The sequence below is a fragment of the Tachypleus tridentatus genome, chromosome 3, assembly GCF_004210375.1.
Source record: "Tachypleus tridentatus isolate NWPU-2018 chromosome 3, ASM421037v1, whole genome shotgun sequence".
NCBI lineage: Eukaryota > Metazoa > Arthropoda > Merostomata > Xiphosura > Limulidae > Tachypleus > Tachypleus tridentatus.
The window spans coordinates 117011529-117024825 of NC_134827.1; the positions used below are offsets into that span (position 1 = coordinate 117011529).

General features: G+C 37.7%; 1 protein-coding gene across 6 annotated transcripts in view; it reads left to right on the forward strand.

Moving 5' to 3' along the window:
• Positions 1-633: 633 nt before the first annotated feature.
• The window catches only part of LOC143247840 (homeobox protein extradenticle-like), a 137544-nt gene continuing 124880 nt past the window's right edge, over positions 634-13297 (forward strand). For 2 of the 6 annotated variants that reach the window (XM_076496369.1, XM_076496370.1), the window contains exons 1-2: positions 637-1105; positions 1276-1349. In XM_076496369.1, the coding sequence (XP_076352484.1) occupies positions 897-1105; positions 1276-1349 (283 nt within the window). In that variant the 5' untranslated portion in view covers positions 637-896. Of the gene's footprint in view, positions 1106-1275; positions 1350-10582; positions 10720-13297 lie in introns of those variants that run through there. The other 4 variants (XM_076496371.1, XM_076496374.1, XM_076496372.1 and 1 more) reach the window with 4 other exon arrangements.

Sequence of the window (13297 nt, forward strand, 5' to 3'; positions counted from 1 at the left end):
AAAAAGTTTCAAAATCTTTGGGCTTACAAATTTAACAGCCCTATTTGTATGTTGTCCCGACAGATGGCACTTTTCTCAAAAACCTAGTTTTTTTATCATAGCTATCTGCTCAATTCCAGTGTAATAAGTCCAATATAAAATAACCGACCGTGAACTTGTTACTTTAAGCTGTTAACAAATAGCCAGTTTAATCACTTCTCCCACAAAAATTTGAGAAACGTAACTTCTTTGAAAACTCAAACTTTTTATGTCATTAAAGCAATAATAACTGATAATTTTATATAAGATACATATTTGAATAGGAACATGTTGCAAGATACTGTAAACCATATTTGTTTCTTACTTTAGACACGTACCCTGAAAAATGTGTTGATTTATTAAGTGCCCATAAGTACTGATTCACCCTTTATTAATATTATCATAAGCCTTTTAATTTGTCACTATTTTATTTATAAACAATATTTGCATAGGGTGGGGGATTCTCTTGTCATTAATCACTGTATGGGCGGAGTTACTTCGAAAGGTTTCTCACCCTTTACAGAACGATTGACAACCATCTGCGGCTGAAATGTAACTCTGGTGTTCGATTCTGATTGGTCAGAATTGGTTGGTGACGTTATTTTCGTCACGTCAGACGCTTATCATTTATGGTGAAGAGTCTTGACTGGCATTATTGTTCAACCCACTTTAAAGATTGTCGCTCACTAACAACAACAACAATAACAACAGCAAAAAAGCATTCCCAGTCGTAGTTTATTCACTGTAATATTAGTTAAACTCGTGTTTTATGGATAATTGTGCGCATGTGCTGTGATAAAACTTACGTTTGAGACAGTGTATGACCTTCGCTATACGAACAACCACGCCGTTGTAGCTGGCGAGGGTGGTGTTGGAGCATGGACGATCACCAAACAATGATGCATCCAGTTTCACAGAACCACACGGTTGGTATAGGAGGTAATGTGATATCACAACATACTTATGGCATGGATTCTTCAAACCAACTGCACACAGGAGATCAAGACGTTTGTAAACATGATATATCAGAAATACTCCAACAAATCATGAACATTACAGACCAGAGTCTCGACGAAGCTCAAGCGAGGTACGTTCGAAGGATTTTTCCGTTACGAGCAGTTCGTTAGCCGAACGTTTGCACACTTTTCTTCGCTTGAAATTTAAATTTAGGCCTAGTATCACGCTACTTTGTCGTAAACCTATAAAATGTGTGCGATAGTTAATATCGTGTTTCGTTTTTTTGTTTTTGTTTTACAGAAAACATACGTTGAACTGCCACAGAATGAAACCAGCACTTTTCAGCGTTTTGTGTGAAATCAAAGAAAAAACAGGTCAGTGTGTTTTAATATTCTATCAAGTTTCATCGAGGTCGAATTCTAGCAAGTTTTTCCTTATGTCTGACGCCATCTTGTGGCGGTATTTAAAAGTCTAAACTTTTTTCTTTTCTTATCATCCCTTTGAATGAAATATATATTTATAGATTTAGACCCAATACAAATATGACTTGTTGCATATTACAGAAGAACAAAAAGTTCTTGTTTATTTGCAATAAATTTATTATATACAAGATTTTTCTTATCGTTAATGATTCAAATTTTAACAAATTCGTAACGTTATTTTGTTCACTAGGCCTGAAAATGAAAGATGTATGTGCTAAGCGGAAATTTAATAATCGGTGTATCACGTTTTTGTAACACATAATAATAAGTTTGAACTTGCACAAAGCCACTTGTGTATCACGTTCTTGTAACGCATAATAATAAGTTTGAACTTGCACAAAGCCATTTGTGTATCACGTTCTTGTAACGCATAATAATAAATTTGAACTTACACAGAGCCATTTGTGTATCACGTTCTTGTAACGCATAATAATAAATTTGAACTTACACAGAGCCATTTGTGAATCACGTTCTATCTGTATTAATTCGTTAACGTAAAAACGTTATAATTTATTATTGTATTAATTTTAAATATTTGTTTCTACAGTTTCTCGTGTTTTTACTGTTTAGTCATTATTTCAGTGTGTCTAAACCTACTAGAAGCTTTATTTATAAGCACCGAGGTTAGAAATACGCGCATTAACAGATCATGTGATGAATGTATATGTATATATTTTGCGAATTTGTCCACCGAGTGGCTTAAAGCACGCAACAGACCACAGTTATCGTGTGTGTCCGGAACTTTCGTAGGCTAACAAAATACTAGACAAGGCTGGTTGAGTTTGTACTGTTAGGAACATGGAAACACGAAGTCATGAGCGTGTAATTTGTAATTGTATGGGTTTTATTTAAGTGTACGGAGTATTTCGCTGCCGTCAATGTTTTTTTGTCGCATATAAACATTTTGATTTCCATATAACGTTTGTTAGAGCGGTACACCAACACTTGTTAGCGGTACACCAACATTTAATTGTAAAGAGGAATACAGTGAACGTTTCACGACATTTCGTGGTTTGTTAACTTCTGTGAACGTTTCACGACATTTCGTGGTTTGTTAACTTCTGATAAAGACAAGTGAACTACTGTGAATTTCAAGAAGAAAGTTGTGAGGTTATTTGTTTTGTTAGATGATTCTTCCATAACTTGGATTAGTTTTAGTATTTCACTTAACTATTCATTTGAAGAATGACAGTGCAACCGAAACTTTATTTATATTTGAAACGTTTCGTTACTTGCAAACGTCACGCAGGGTTGCTTTTAGAAGTTGAAGCTATATTCTGTGGTTTGTTCTCGTTTTCAGTTTAATATTTTTTTATAGATAGTGATGTGGTAATAATTCTATGGAATAAACTTTTATGATCTAATGTTTTAACGACTCACCAATTGAACGTGCCTGTTAATACTATGACTTGTTCATAAGTTTCATTCTTGGATGGATAAACTGGACACATACCAATAACGCTTAGTAAATGCATTTGACAATATAGAACAATTAGATTTCAGCCTAGGATATTACGTTTGGGAGAATGAGGTCGATCTTAGGTCACTGTTATTTATATTCCTGCCTATATTTTGTTCGTTAGTTTTCTATCTGTGCGAGTAAAAATACAGGGAAAATCAGTAAAATTGCAATTTTCATATCTCGTGTATTTTAATGGATTCCCTTTAAATTTGCCAGTAATAATATGTGACAGTTTGGATTACGACACGCAGTGTAAAATCGCTAAACTGTTAATAATGCTGTTAATATCACACAGTGTGTTCTGCATCAGGTTGTTTTGCCTACAAGACACGTTACCATGGGTCTTGATACAACACCATTTAGCTGTTAATATCACACACTGTGTTCTGTATCAGGTTGTTTTGCCTACAAGACACGCTACCATGGGTCTTGATACAACACCATTTAGCTGTTAATATCACACAGTGTGTTCTGCATCAGGTTGTTTTGCCTACAAGACACGTTACCATGGGTCTTGATACAACACCATTTAGCTGTTAATATCACACACTGTGTTCTGTATCAGGTTGTTTTGCCTACAAGACACGCTACCATGGGTCTTGATACAACACCATTTAGCTGTTAATATCACACAGTGTGTTCTGCATCAGGTTGTTTTGCCTACAACACACGTTACCATGGGTCTTGATACACCATTTAGCTGTTAATATCACACAGTATTTTCTGCATCAGGTTGTTTTGCCTACAAAACACGTTACCATGGGTCTTGATACAACACCATTTAGCTGTTAATATCACACACTGTGTTCTGCACCAGGTTGTTTTGCCTACAAGACACGTTACTACCATGGGTCTTGATACAACACCATTTAGCTGTTAATATCACACACTGTGTTCTGCACCAGGTTGTTTTGCCTACAAGACACGCTACCATGGGTCTTGATACAACACCATTTAGCTGTTAATATCACACACTGTGTTCTGCATCAGGTTGTTTTGCCTACAAGACACGTTACCATGGGTCTTGATACAACACCATTTAGCTGTTAATATCACACACTGTGTTCTGCATCGGGTTGTTTTGCCTACAAGACACGTTACCATGGGTCTTGATACAACACAATTTAACTGTTAATATCACACAGTGTGTTTTGCATCAGGTTGTTTTGCCTACAAGACACGTTACCATGGGTCTTGATACAACACCATTTAGCTGTTAATATCACACAGTGTGTTCTGCATCAGGTTGTTTTGCCTACAAGACACGTTACCATGGGTCTTCATACAACACAATTTAACTGTTAATATCACACAGTGTGTTCTGCATCAGGTTGTTTTGCCTACAAGACACGTTACCATGGGTCTTGATACAACACCATTTAGCTGTTAATATCACACAGTGTGTTCTGCATCAGGTTGTTTTGCCTACAAGACACGTTACCATGGGTCTTGATACAACACCATTTAGCTGTTAATATCACATAGTGTGTTCTGCATCAGGTTGTTTTGCCTACAAGACACGTTACCATGGGTCTTGATACAACACCATTTAGCTGTTAATATCACACACTGTGTTCTGTATCAGGTTGTTTTGCCTACAAGACACGCTACCATGGGTCTTGATACAACACCATTTAGCTGTTAATATCACACAGTGTGTTCTGCATCAGGTTGTTTTGCCTACAAGACACGTTACCATGGGTCTTGATACAACACCATTTAGCTGTTAATATCACACACTGTGTTCTGTATCAGGTTGTTTTGCCTACAAGACACGCTACCATGGGTCTTGATACAACACCATTTAGCTGTTAATATCACACACTGTGTTCTGTATCAGGTTGTTTTGCCTACAAGACACGCTACCATGGGTCTTGATACAACACCATTTAGCTGTTAATATGACACAGTGTGTTCTGCATCAGGTTGTTTTGCCTACAACACACGTTACCATGGGTCTTGATACAACACCATTTAGCTGTTAATATCACACAGTATTTTCTGCATCAGGTTGTTTTGCCTACAAAACACGTTACCATGGGTCTTGATACAACACCATTTAGCTGTTAATATCACACACTGTGTTCTGCACCAGGTTGTTTTGCCTACAAGACACGTTACTACCATGGGTCTTGATACAACACCATTTAGCTGTTAATATCACACACTGTGTTCTGCACCAGGTTGTTTTGCCTACAAGACACGCTACCATGGGTCTTGATACAACACCATTTAGCTGTTAATATCACACACTGTGTTCTGCATCAGGTTGTTTTGCCTACAAGACACGTTACCATGGGTCTTGATACAACACCATTTAGCTGTTAATATCACACACTGTGTTCTGCATCGGGTTGTTTTGCCTACAAGACACGTTACCATGGGTCTTGATACAACACAATTTAACTGTTAATATCACACAGTGTGTTTTGCATCAGGTTGTTTTGCCTACAAGACACGTTACCATGGGTCTTGATACAACACCATTTAGCTGTTAATATCACACAGTGTGTTCTGCATCAGGTTGTTTTGCCTACAAGACACGTTACCATGGGTCTTCATACAACACAATTTAACTGTTAATATCGCACAGTGTGTTCTGCATCAGGTTGTTTTGCCTACAAGACACGTTACCATGGGTCTTGATACAACACCATTTAGCTGTTAATATCACACAGTGTGTTCTGCATCAGGTTGTTTTGCCTACAAGACACGTTACCATGGGTCTTGATACAACACCATTTAGCTGTTAATATCACACACTGTGTTCTGCATCGGGTTGTTTTGCCTACAAGACACGTTACCATGGGTCTTGATACAACACCATTTAGCTGTTAATATCACACACTGTGTTCTGCACCAGGTTGTTTTGCCTACAAGACACGTTACCATGGGTCTTGATACAACACCATGTAGGACAGTTCTTCAGTTCGTTGTATTCTTTAATTGTTTTCATTGGTGTTTTCATCTTCAACAATTTCGGTACTTAACTCCTGCTGCTATATCAAGCAGCATGTGGACACGAAGACTGCTTCTTAGGTGTGCACGTGCTTTACGTAGGTCGTTGTGAAAGGGTCCATTGGATGGATTAGTTGATCTGAGTATTCGTGTTTATTCCAATAATTTTATCATAATCTTTCGGTTTTAAAATAGCGATTTTAACAACGGTAAGGAGAAATGACTTTGCTCTTCCTAGAATCCATTATTCAGCGTTTTATGTGCATTTAACGTTTTCTTAGCATATCTCAAACTGGGATCCCGAGTGTATGTAGTAATTTGTTATTACTTTGTGTGTTTGTTGGTAGGGGTCTTCAGAACCTAAGATATTTTCAAAGAGAGGCCTAGCAAAAAAAGGTTAGAAACCTCGTGTCTTAAGTGAACACTGTTGACCAGCTAGGTTTGATACATGTTTCTTTTTCAGAAAATTTGCAAAAATCTACACAAAAGGGCTAGCTACCTGTGATCAGACCACCCTAATTTGTAAATGATGCACCAGGGGGAAGGCAGCTAGTCGGCGGCACGTTTCTCACTATCATCTTTCTTTCTTATCGAATACTGGCCTTAAGTCTTTTACTTATAGCGAGCCCTCCGCTAGTACAGCGGTATGTCTCCGGATTTATAACGCTAAAATCAGGGGTTCGATTCCCCTCGGTGGGCTAAGCAGGTAGCCCGATGTGGCTTTGCTATAAGGAAAACACACACTTATAGCGTACCCACGGGCAGTAAACCATGAACCCTAACATTTAAAGCCCAGCGCGCTCGACTTGAAATATCTTAACATTTTAATGTTGTTCATATTTCAGTGTCACAATTTATGTGAGAATGTTTTTTTTTAAGAGACCCCTAGTGGTATAACGGTATGTCTGCGGATTTGCAACGTTATAATCTGGGTTCCGATACCTGTGGTGGGCAGAGCATAGAAACCCCTTTGTTTAGCTCTGTGTTTAACTACAAATGTTTAAAGATAATTATTTTTGTATAAAAAATCAAAGTTAGGGGAGGAGCGAACTTGTAAGTAGGAGACGCGTTTATGCATAGCCTCAAACCAGGGTGTTAAACAATGAAACGTCACTTGGAAAAAGTGGTAAGATTTGGGGACATCCGCTAAAACTTATCTTGGGGGGGGGGCAGTTCCCCACCCGTGGACACCCATGGCAAGATTTTGCAGAAAATTAAATAAAACTGTTGAAGTAACAGTATCGTAAAGAATCGTGTTATATGTTACTCCAAGTTATAATATTTAAAGCTCTAGAATGAAATTCCACTACCCCACCATACCGATATACAGGATGATCGTGAGTTGACAATACACTCAGTACGATGTATTAACCTGTTCAGTGCCGTAGACGAGATAACTCGTCCAAGCCGATCGGTAACACAGTGCCACGGATGAGTTAATTTGTTCTCAATATTACCTAACTTCAACACTAGATGTCAGCATCATACATACATTTATTTGACCTACTTACGTATTATTTCACTTTCGATCCAAAATGGCGTCACGAAAAAGTTACAAAAAAAGAAACATTAGAGTTGTATTGTAGCAGCTGAAATACTTGGCAGTCAACAGGTGTGTTTGTAAATTTGAGGTTTATTTCTCTCATGTTTGGAAACTTTATCCCTCTGTAAGTAGGAACTGGGCGTGGCCTATTGTCAGGCTGTGGGTCTTAGATTTGAGACTATATGCGGTTAAACACCCTCTGAATGTTCAGATGCTACAAGGATTACTGTCAGTAACTGAATAAAACTTCTTGCGACAGGGTTTGATGACTAGCTGATCAGTATTTCAAAATTCAGGACGGTCATGCTTGGGTTTCTTCTTATCTGGACACTTGCTACTGATATGTTGAAGTCAAATATTGTTTTGTCGGTATTAAAGTGTAGTTGTAATAAAGATATAGTCGTTGAAATTAGGGAACAGGTTAATCAGAGAAGAGAATGAGGAAACAGATGTAGATACGACTAAAAATTGAACATAACACGTGTTGTGCTTAGTACTGTTAATTACAAATCTTAAACTGTTTATTTAAAATGATTACATTTACAACGCTATTGTTAATTAACGTATCTAATTATCTTATTTACAGTTATGTCTGCTGAGACGGTTTCTACTAAACGAATTTCGGTTAGGGGTGAAAAAATAGTCTTGCAGTGAAATACCATTTATAACATGCTCGTGCAAATGGCTTGCACTAGAAATAAGAGAATCTAACAACGTATATTTGTTGAATATTGATTTCTTAAGTACTAAAACTGTCTTTACCTTTAAAACTTGTGTTCTTGAGAATGATCGCACTAGGGATCGAAACTGTACCTGTTTTTAAAAAAATATTTGCCATCAGTGTAAAATCTGTAACTTGGTAATAAAATGATACTTATAACCAGCAACTGTCTTGCAACGAAACTAAGCCTAAATTTATTAATTGTTATTATATGGCTGATGAAATGTTGTTAATAAATCTAATCTTTTGATTCAATATTTATTTTCCATTTAAGGTTAATAACTATTTGTAAACCTGTATGTATTACTCATTATCCTCAGACATTTATCTTTAAATATTTTATTATTTTGTGTCCACGTGACTCGTGCTTTGTTACTAACTCATCCACAGATTTTAAACATAACTTTATGTTTAACTAATTTTGACTTAAGTTTTTAGCTCAGACCAGTCGGTTGAAATAATTCAACTTTCTGTTGACATATAGTGTATGTTTGAAACTAAGACTGAAGAGTGGCCCATCAGGTTGCTTCTCTGCGGGTTCACCTTTCACACCCTGTTCTCGCACTTTGGGGCCATGGTGTACTATGAAATTTACTTTAACTCAGTGGTTCCCAACCAGGGGTGCTCGCACCCCTTGGAGGTGCGAGATAGTGTTCCAAGGGGTGCGAGATAACATTTGTTTTGGCCACCTTTACCAAAAATAATTACTGTGAGGGGTGTGAGAACATATTAAATTTTTTTAGGGTGCGGGGTATAAAAAAGGTTGGGAAGCACTGGTTTAAATGTTAGTAGTTGGTCAGATGAAATTGGTCCAAGAGTTAGTGTTGAGCAATGTTGGAGCTGCTTTGCTATTTCAAAATTAGGCATGGTTATGCGTGGATATTTCTTTTTGTAACTTGGCTTGAAAATTTTAAAATAAACCATTGATAGTGAAATAGATGGCGGCCTTTCCTTATACTTTGACAACGACTTTGAGCTTTGCTTTTATGAGCTATAGAACTAAATAGTTGTAAGTATCATCACACATATTTATTCATGACCCAAATAGAGAAGAAACGAGCGATTAGAAATTTTTCATCATGTGTATTTGGTAAAATTTAGTAGATGATACTCAGTATGCACAAGGTCATTCAAATGTAGAAGGAATGTTGACCACAGTTCTGAATGTAACACGTGTTTTTATACGAAGTGTGACAAGATTGTATTCAGATGTACAATTCAAAAATGAAATTCTTTTGTCCATCATACGTTTTGAGTATTGTGTTTATCTAACTTTTTGAACCTTCGGAATAGATATCAACAGTTTTTCAATATCCCTGTATACTATATCTGGTATGTTATCTCCTCTGCCACGAACTGTTGTTAAATCACCAATACAGGGTAAATGAATAGTTAATAACTGTCATATTATACAGCTAATACTTTGTTGAACGGCGCTCTGTAAACGGTCGTGACATGGCCGAGCGTATTAAGGCGTGCGACTCGTAATCTGAGGGTCGCGAGTTCGCATCCCCGTCGCGCTAAACATGCTCGTCCTTTCAGCTGTGGGGGCGTTATAATGTTACGGTCAATCCCACTATTCGTGGGTAAAAGAGTAGCCCAAGAGTTGGCGGTGGGTGGTGATGACTAGCTACCTTCCCTCTAGTCTTACACTACCAAATAAGAGACGGCTAGCACAGATAGCCCTCGAGTAGCTTTGTGCGAAATTGAAAAAACAAACAAACAAACGGTCGTGACATGTGCACCTTGACCTCGACTCGTGCACCTAAGACTACGCTGTTTAATTTCTTGCTCAATATGGCAGGAATCTCGGGTAACTGAGACGGGACATACTTGTCTTGTTTGATAGCCCGGGTTTCGTGAACATTCTGTTTATCGCGACGGAATATGACTTTGCTTGTATGTCGTAACCGGAGCTGCACAATGGACTGTTTATGCTTTGCCCACAACGAATATCAAATTTATTTTTAGGCTGTGAGCTACTGAGAGGAAAAAGATTATGATTGGCTTCCATTTATACTGCACATACATTGTCAACCAATCAATAACGTTAATTAAACTTCTAATCTATGTTATACAATAAATAATTCGAAAACAGCGCGGACTTAAAAGAAACGCCGATGAGCTACGCGTAAACAACCAATTAGAAAAACGAAATTTTGACGAATGTGTATTTGTTATCGTATGATAATTTAATAAAATAATAGTATAATGTCATTAAATAAGTAAAGAGAAAAGTAAACCCCACTACGTAATTCATAAGCTAACTGACCTTTTGTTTTTGAGCGACCTACAAAACTAGAAGAGTACTAGTTTTTGATATTTAAACTAAGTTCGTTAAACAACTTGGCACTACTTTATGTGGATGAACACCTTACCACATATAAGGTAAGGTGTAAACCTTTATAGGTTTAGTGTGAAAACTGATAGTTACGATGGACTTAATGGATAGTGGTTGGGTGTTATACAAGTTAGTTTAGATAATTGATTGGGACCCTTCATACTGGTATAATTCACCTTCTGGGCTACTAATTAGTGCCTTATCACCATATGGGCTCTGGAATGCTAATTTCAAGAGGTATGTTTATTCAACTTACTTACCCCCAAGTGGTAGTACCTTATTTAATTTTTATTTATTTAGTTTTCTTTCTCTGGTGTACTTTGGAGAACAGTCACCTTCCCACAACTGTCTGTAGACAGAGAAAAGTGATATAGATGTGGAACTTTGTGGGTTTGAGAACGAAAAGTGATATAGATGTGGAACTTTGTGGGTTTGAGAACGAAAAGTGATATAGATGTGGAACTTTGTGGGTTTGAGAACGAAAAGTGATTATAGATGTGGAACTTTGTGGGTTTGAGAACGAAAAGTGATTATAGATGTGGAACTTTGTGGGTTTGAGAACGAAAAGTGATATAGATGTGGAACTTTGTGGGTTTGAGAACACACATCTTGCTCTCCTGACTTCTATTTCTTTATTTTACTTCATAATTTAATTATCCTCTGTGAGACTGGTGAACGGAAATTCAGATTGAGAGACAGTGTATCCCCACTACACTACTTCTTCAATCACCTCCGAAACCATGGGTTCATTTCATATCCTACATTTTAGCCAGCGCCCTGGGATTTTTTCAGTTGTTGCAATGTTTTTTTATCTTTGTTTCGGTTTGTTGCTGTTCATAACAAGCTATATATGACATCTGTACATCTTTCCCTTTAATAATTTGATACAGTTATATGGGGCTGTGCACGTTCAAGCTCTCACCTTCCTCATTTCAACCGTTGTTTTCATGTAATATTAAATTTGGAATTGTCATGATAAAGTTTTATATGTGGGGCGGATGTGCTCATAAATATGAAATATAATTATCTGTGATATATCGTGAAACCTGACTTGTGGTGTTAGGGTGTACCAAATATATCGTTGTTTTCTTGATGTATATGTTTTTAACATCTCACTATCTTCCGCGTGTATAAAACGTCACGTGGGAATCACACCTAATATAGCCTAGAATGTAGATTACAAAAGACGAATATTTGTGGAAGAGAGATGTTGGTATTTGTAGCCTGGTGATTGGTTTCCGTAGGTTTTGGGTTTGACTACTTTTAATTGTTTGTCAGCTATGGTTGAAGGTTACTTAATTTATGCACTTTCGTAATTTGTATGTTGATTATGTGAGGTAATGCCGTAAGATATTGGTAAGTAAGACTTAGGTGACGAAACCTGCGTAATTGGTGCATTACTGACTCAGTGTTTTCTACAGTTTATGTGAATCCAGATTAATATAGAAAAAATCTCGCGTTGTTATTGAGTTCACTTGATCTTTTTTTTTACTCACTAATTCACGTGTTATCAAGTTACATAACCATTGTTTATCGGACATTGATTGTTTGAGAGAAAAGCGACATTGTATTGTCTACTGTGTCCACTGCAGGAAACAGAACCCTGTACTTTAACATTATAACTCTGTAAACTTGGGGCTGTCTCGTTAGGAACAGCAGTAAACGAGATTCGAATTACTTGTTACGTGCTGTCTTTGTTAATGTTCGGAAACTTAGCCCAACTGTTACTGTGGGTAACGTGGATAAAGGTGTGGTAACTTAGCCCAACTGTTACTGTGGGTAACGTGGATAAAGGTGTGGTAACTTATCCCAACTGGTACTGTGGGCAACGTGGATAAAGGTGCGGTAACTTAGCCCAACTGTTACTGTGGGCAACGTGGATAAAGGTGCGGTAACTTAGCCCAACTGTTACTGTGGGCAACGTGGATAAAGGTGTGGTAACTTAGCCCAACTGTTACTGTGGGCAACGTGGATAAAGGTGTGGTAACTTAGCCCAACTGTTACTGTGGGCAACGTGGATAAAGGTGTGGTAACTTAGCCCAACTGTTACTGTGGGCAACGTGGATAAAGGTGTGGTAACTTAGCCCAACTGTTACTGAGGGCAACGTGGATAAAGCTGTGGTAACTTAGCCCAACTGTTACTGTGGGTAACGTGGATAAAGGTGTGGTAACTTAGCCCAACTGTTACTGTGGGCAACGTGGATAAAGGTGTGGTAACTTAGCCCAACTGTTACTGTGGGCAACGTGGATAAAGGTGTGGTAACTTAGACCAACTGTTACTGTGGGCAACGTGGATAAAGGTGCGGTAACTTAGCCCAACTGTTACTGTGGGCAACGTGGATAAAGGTGTGGTAACTTAGCCCAACTGTTACTGTGGGCAACGTGGATAAAGGTGCGGTAACTTAGCCCAACTGTTACTGTGGGCAACGTGGATAAAGGTGCGGTAACTTAGCCCAACTGTTACTGTGGGCAACGTGGATAAGATAATATATCTTTGCCACGTCCACGTGACTGACGTTTATGAATTTTGTCTTTTGTTTAGTAATATGTATCACCAAAAACTAACTGATCTTGTAAGTTTCAGGAAGTACAAATCCGTCGATGTTTTTTTCATTGGTTGAAATGTAATAAAATATCAACTTTGGCAACTCTGACGGACTCTTTATTCTTAAACGTCACGAGAAACGTATCCGGTGCTCAATGTTTATCAATTATTTTCTAATGTGATCGTGCTGATGTCGTGTCAACGTTTGTATTCCTGCACCAAACTTCTAACAGCTTTAGAAACACAGTTCTCGCTAAGCTGACCTTTCTC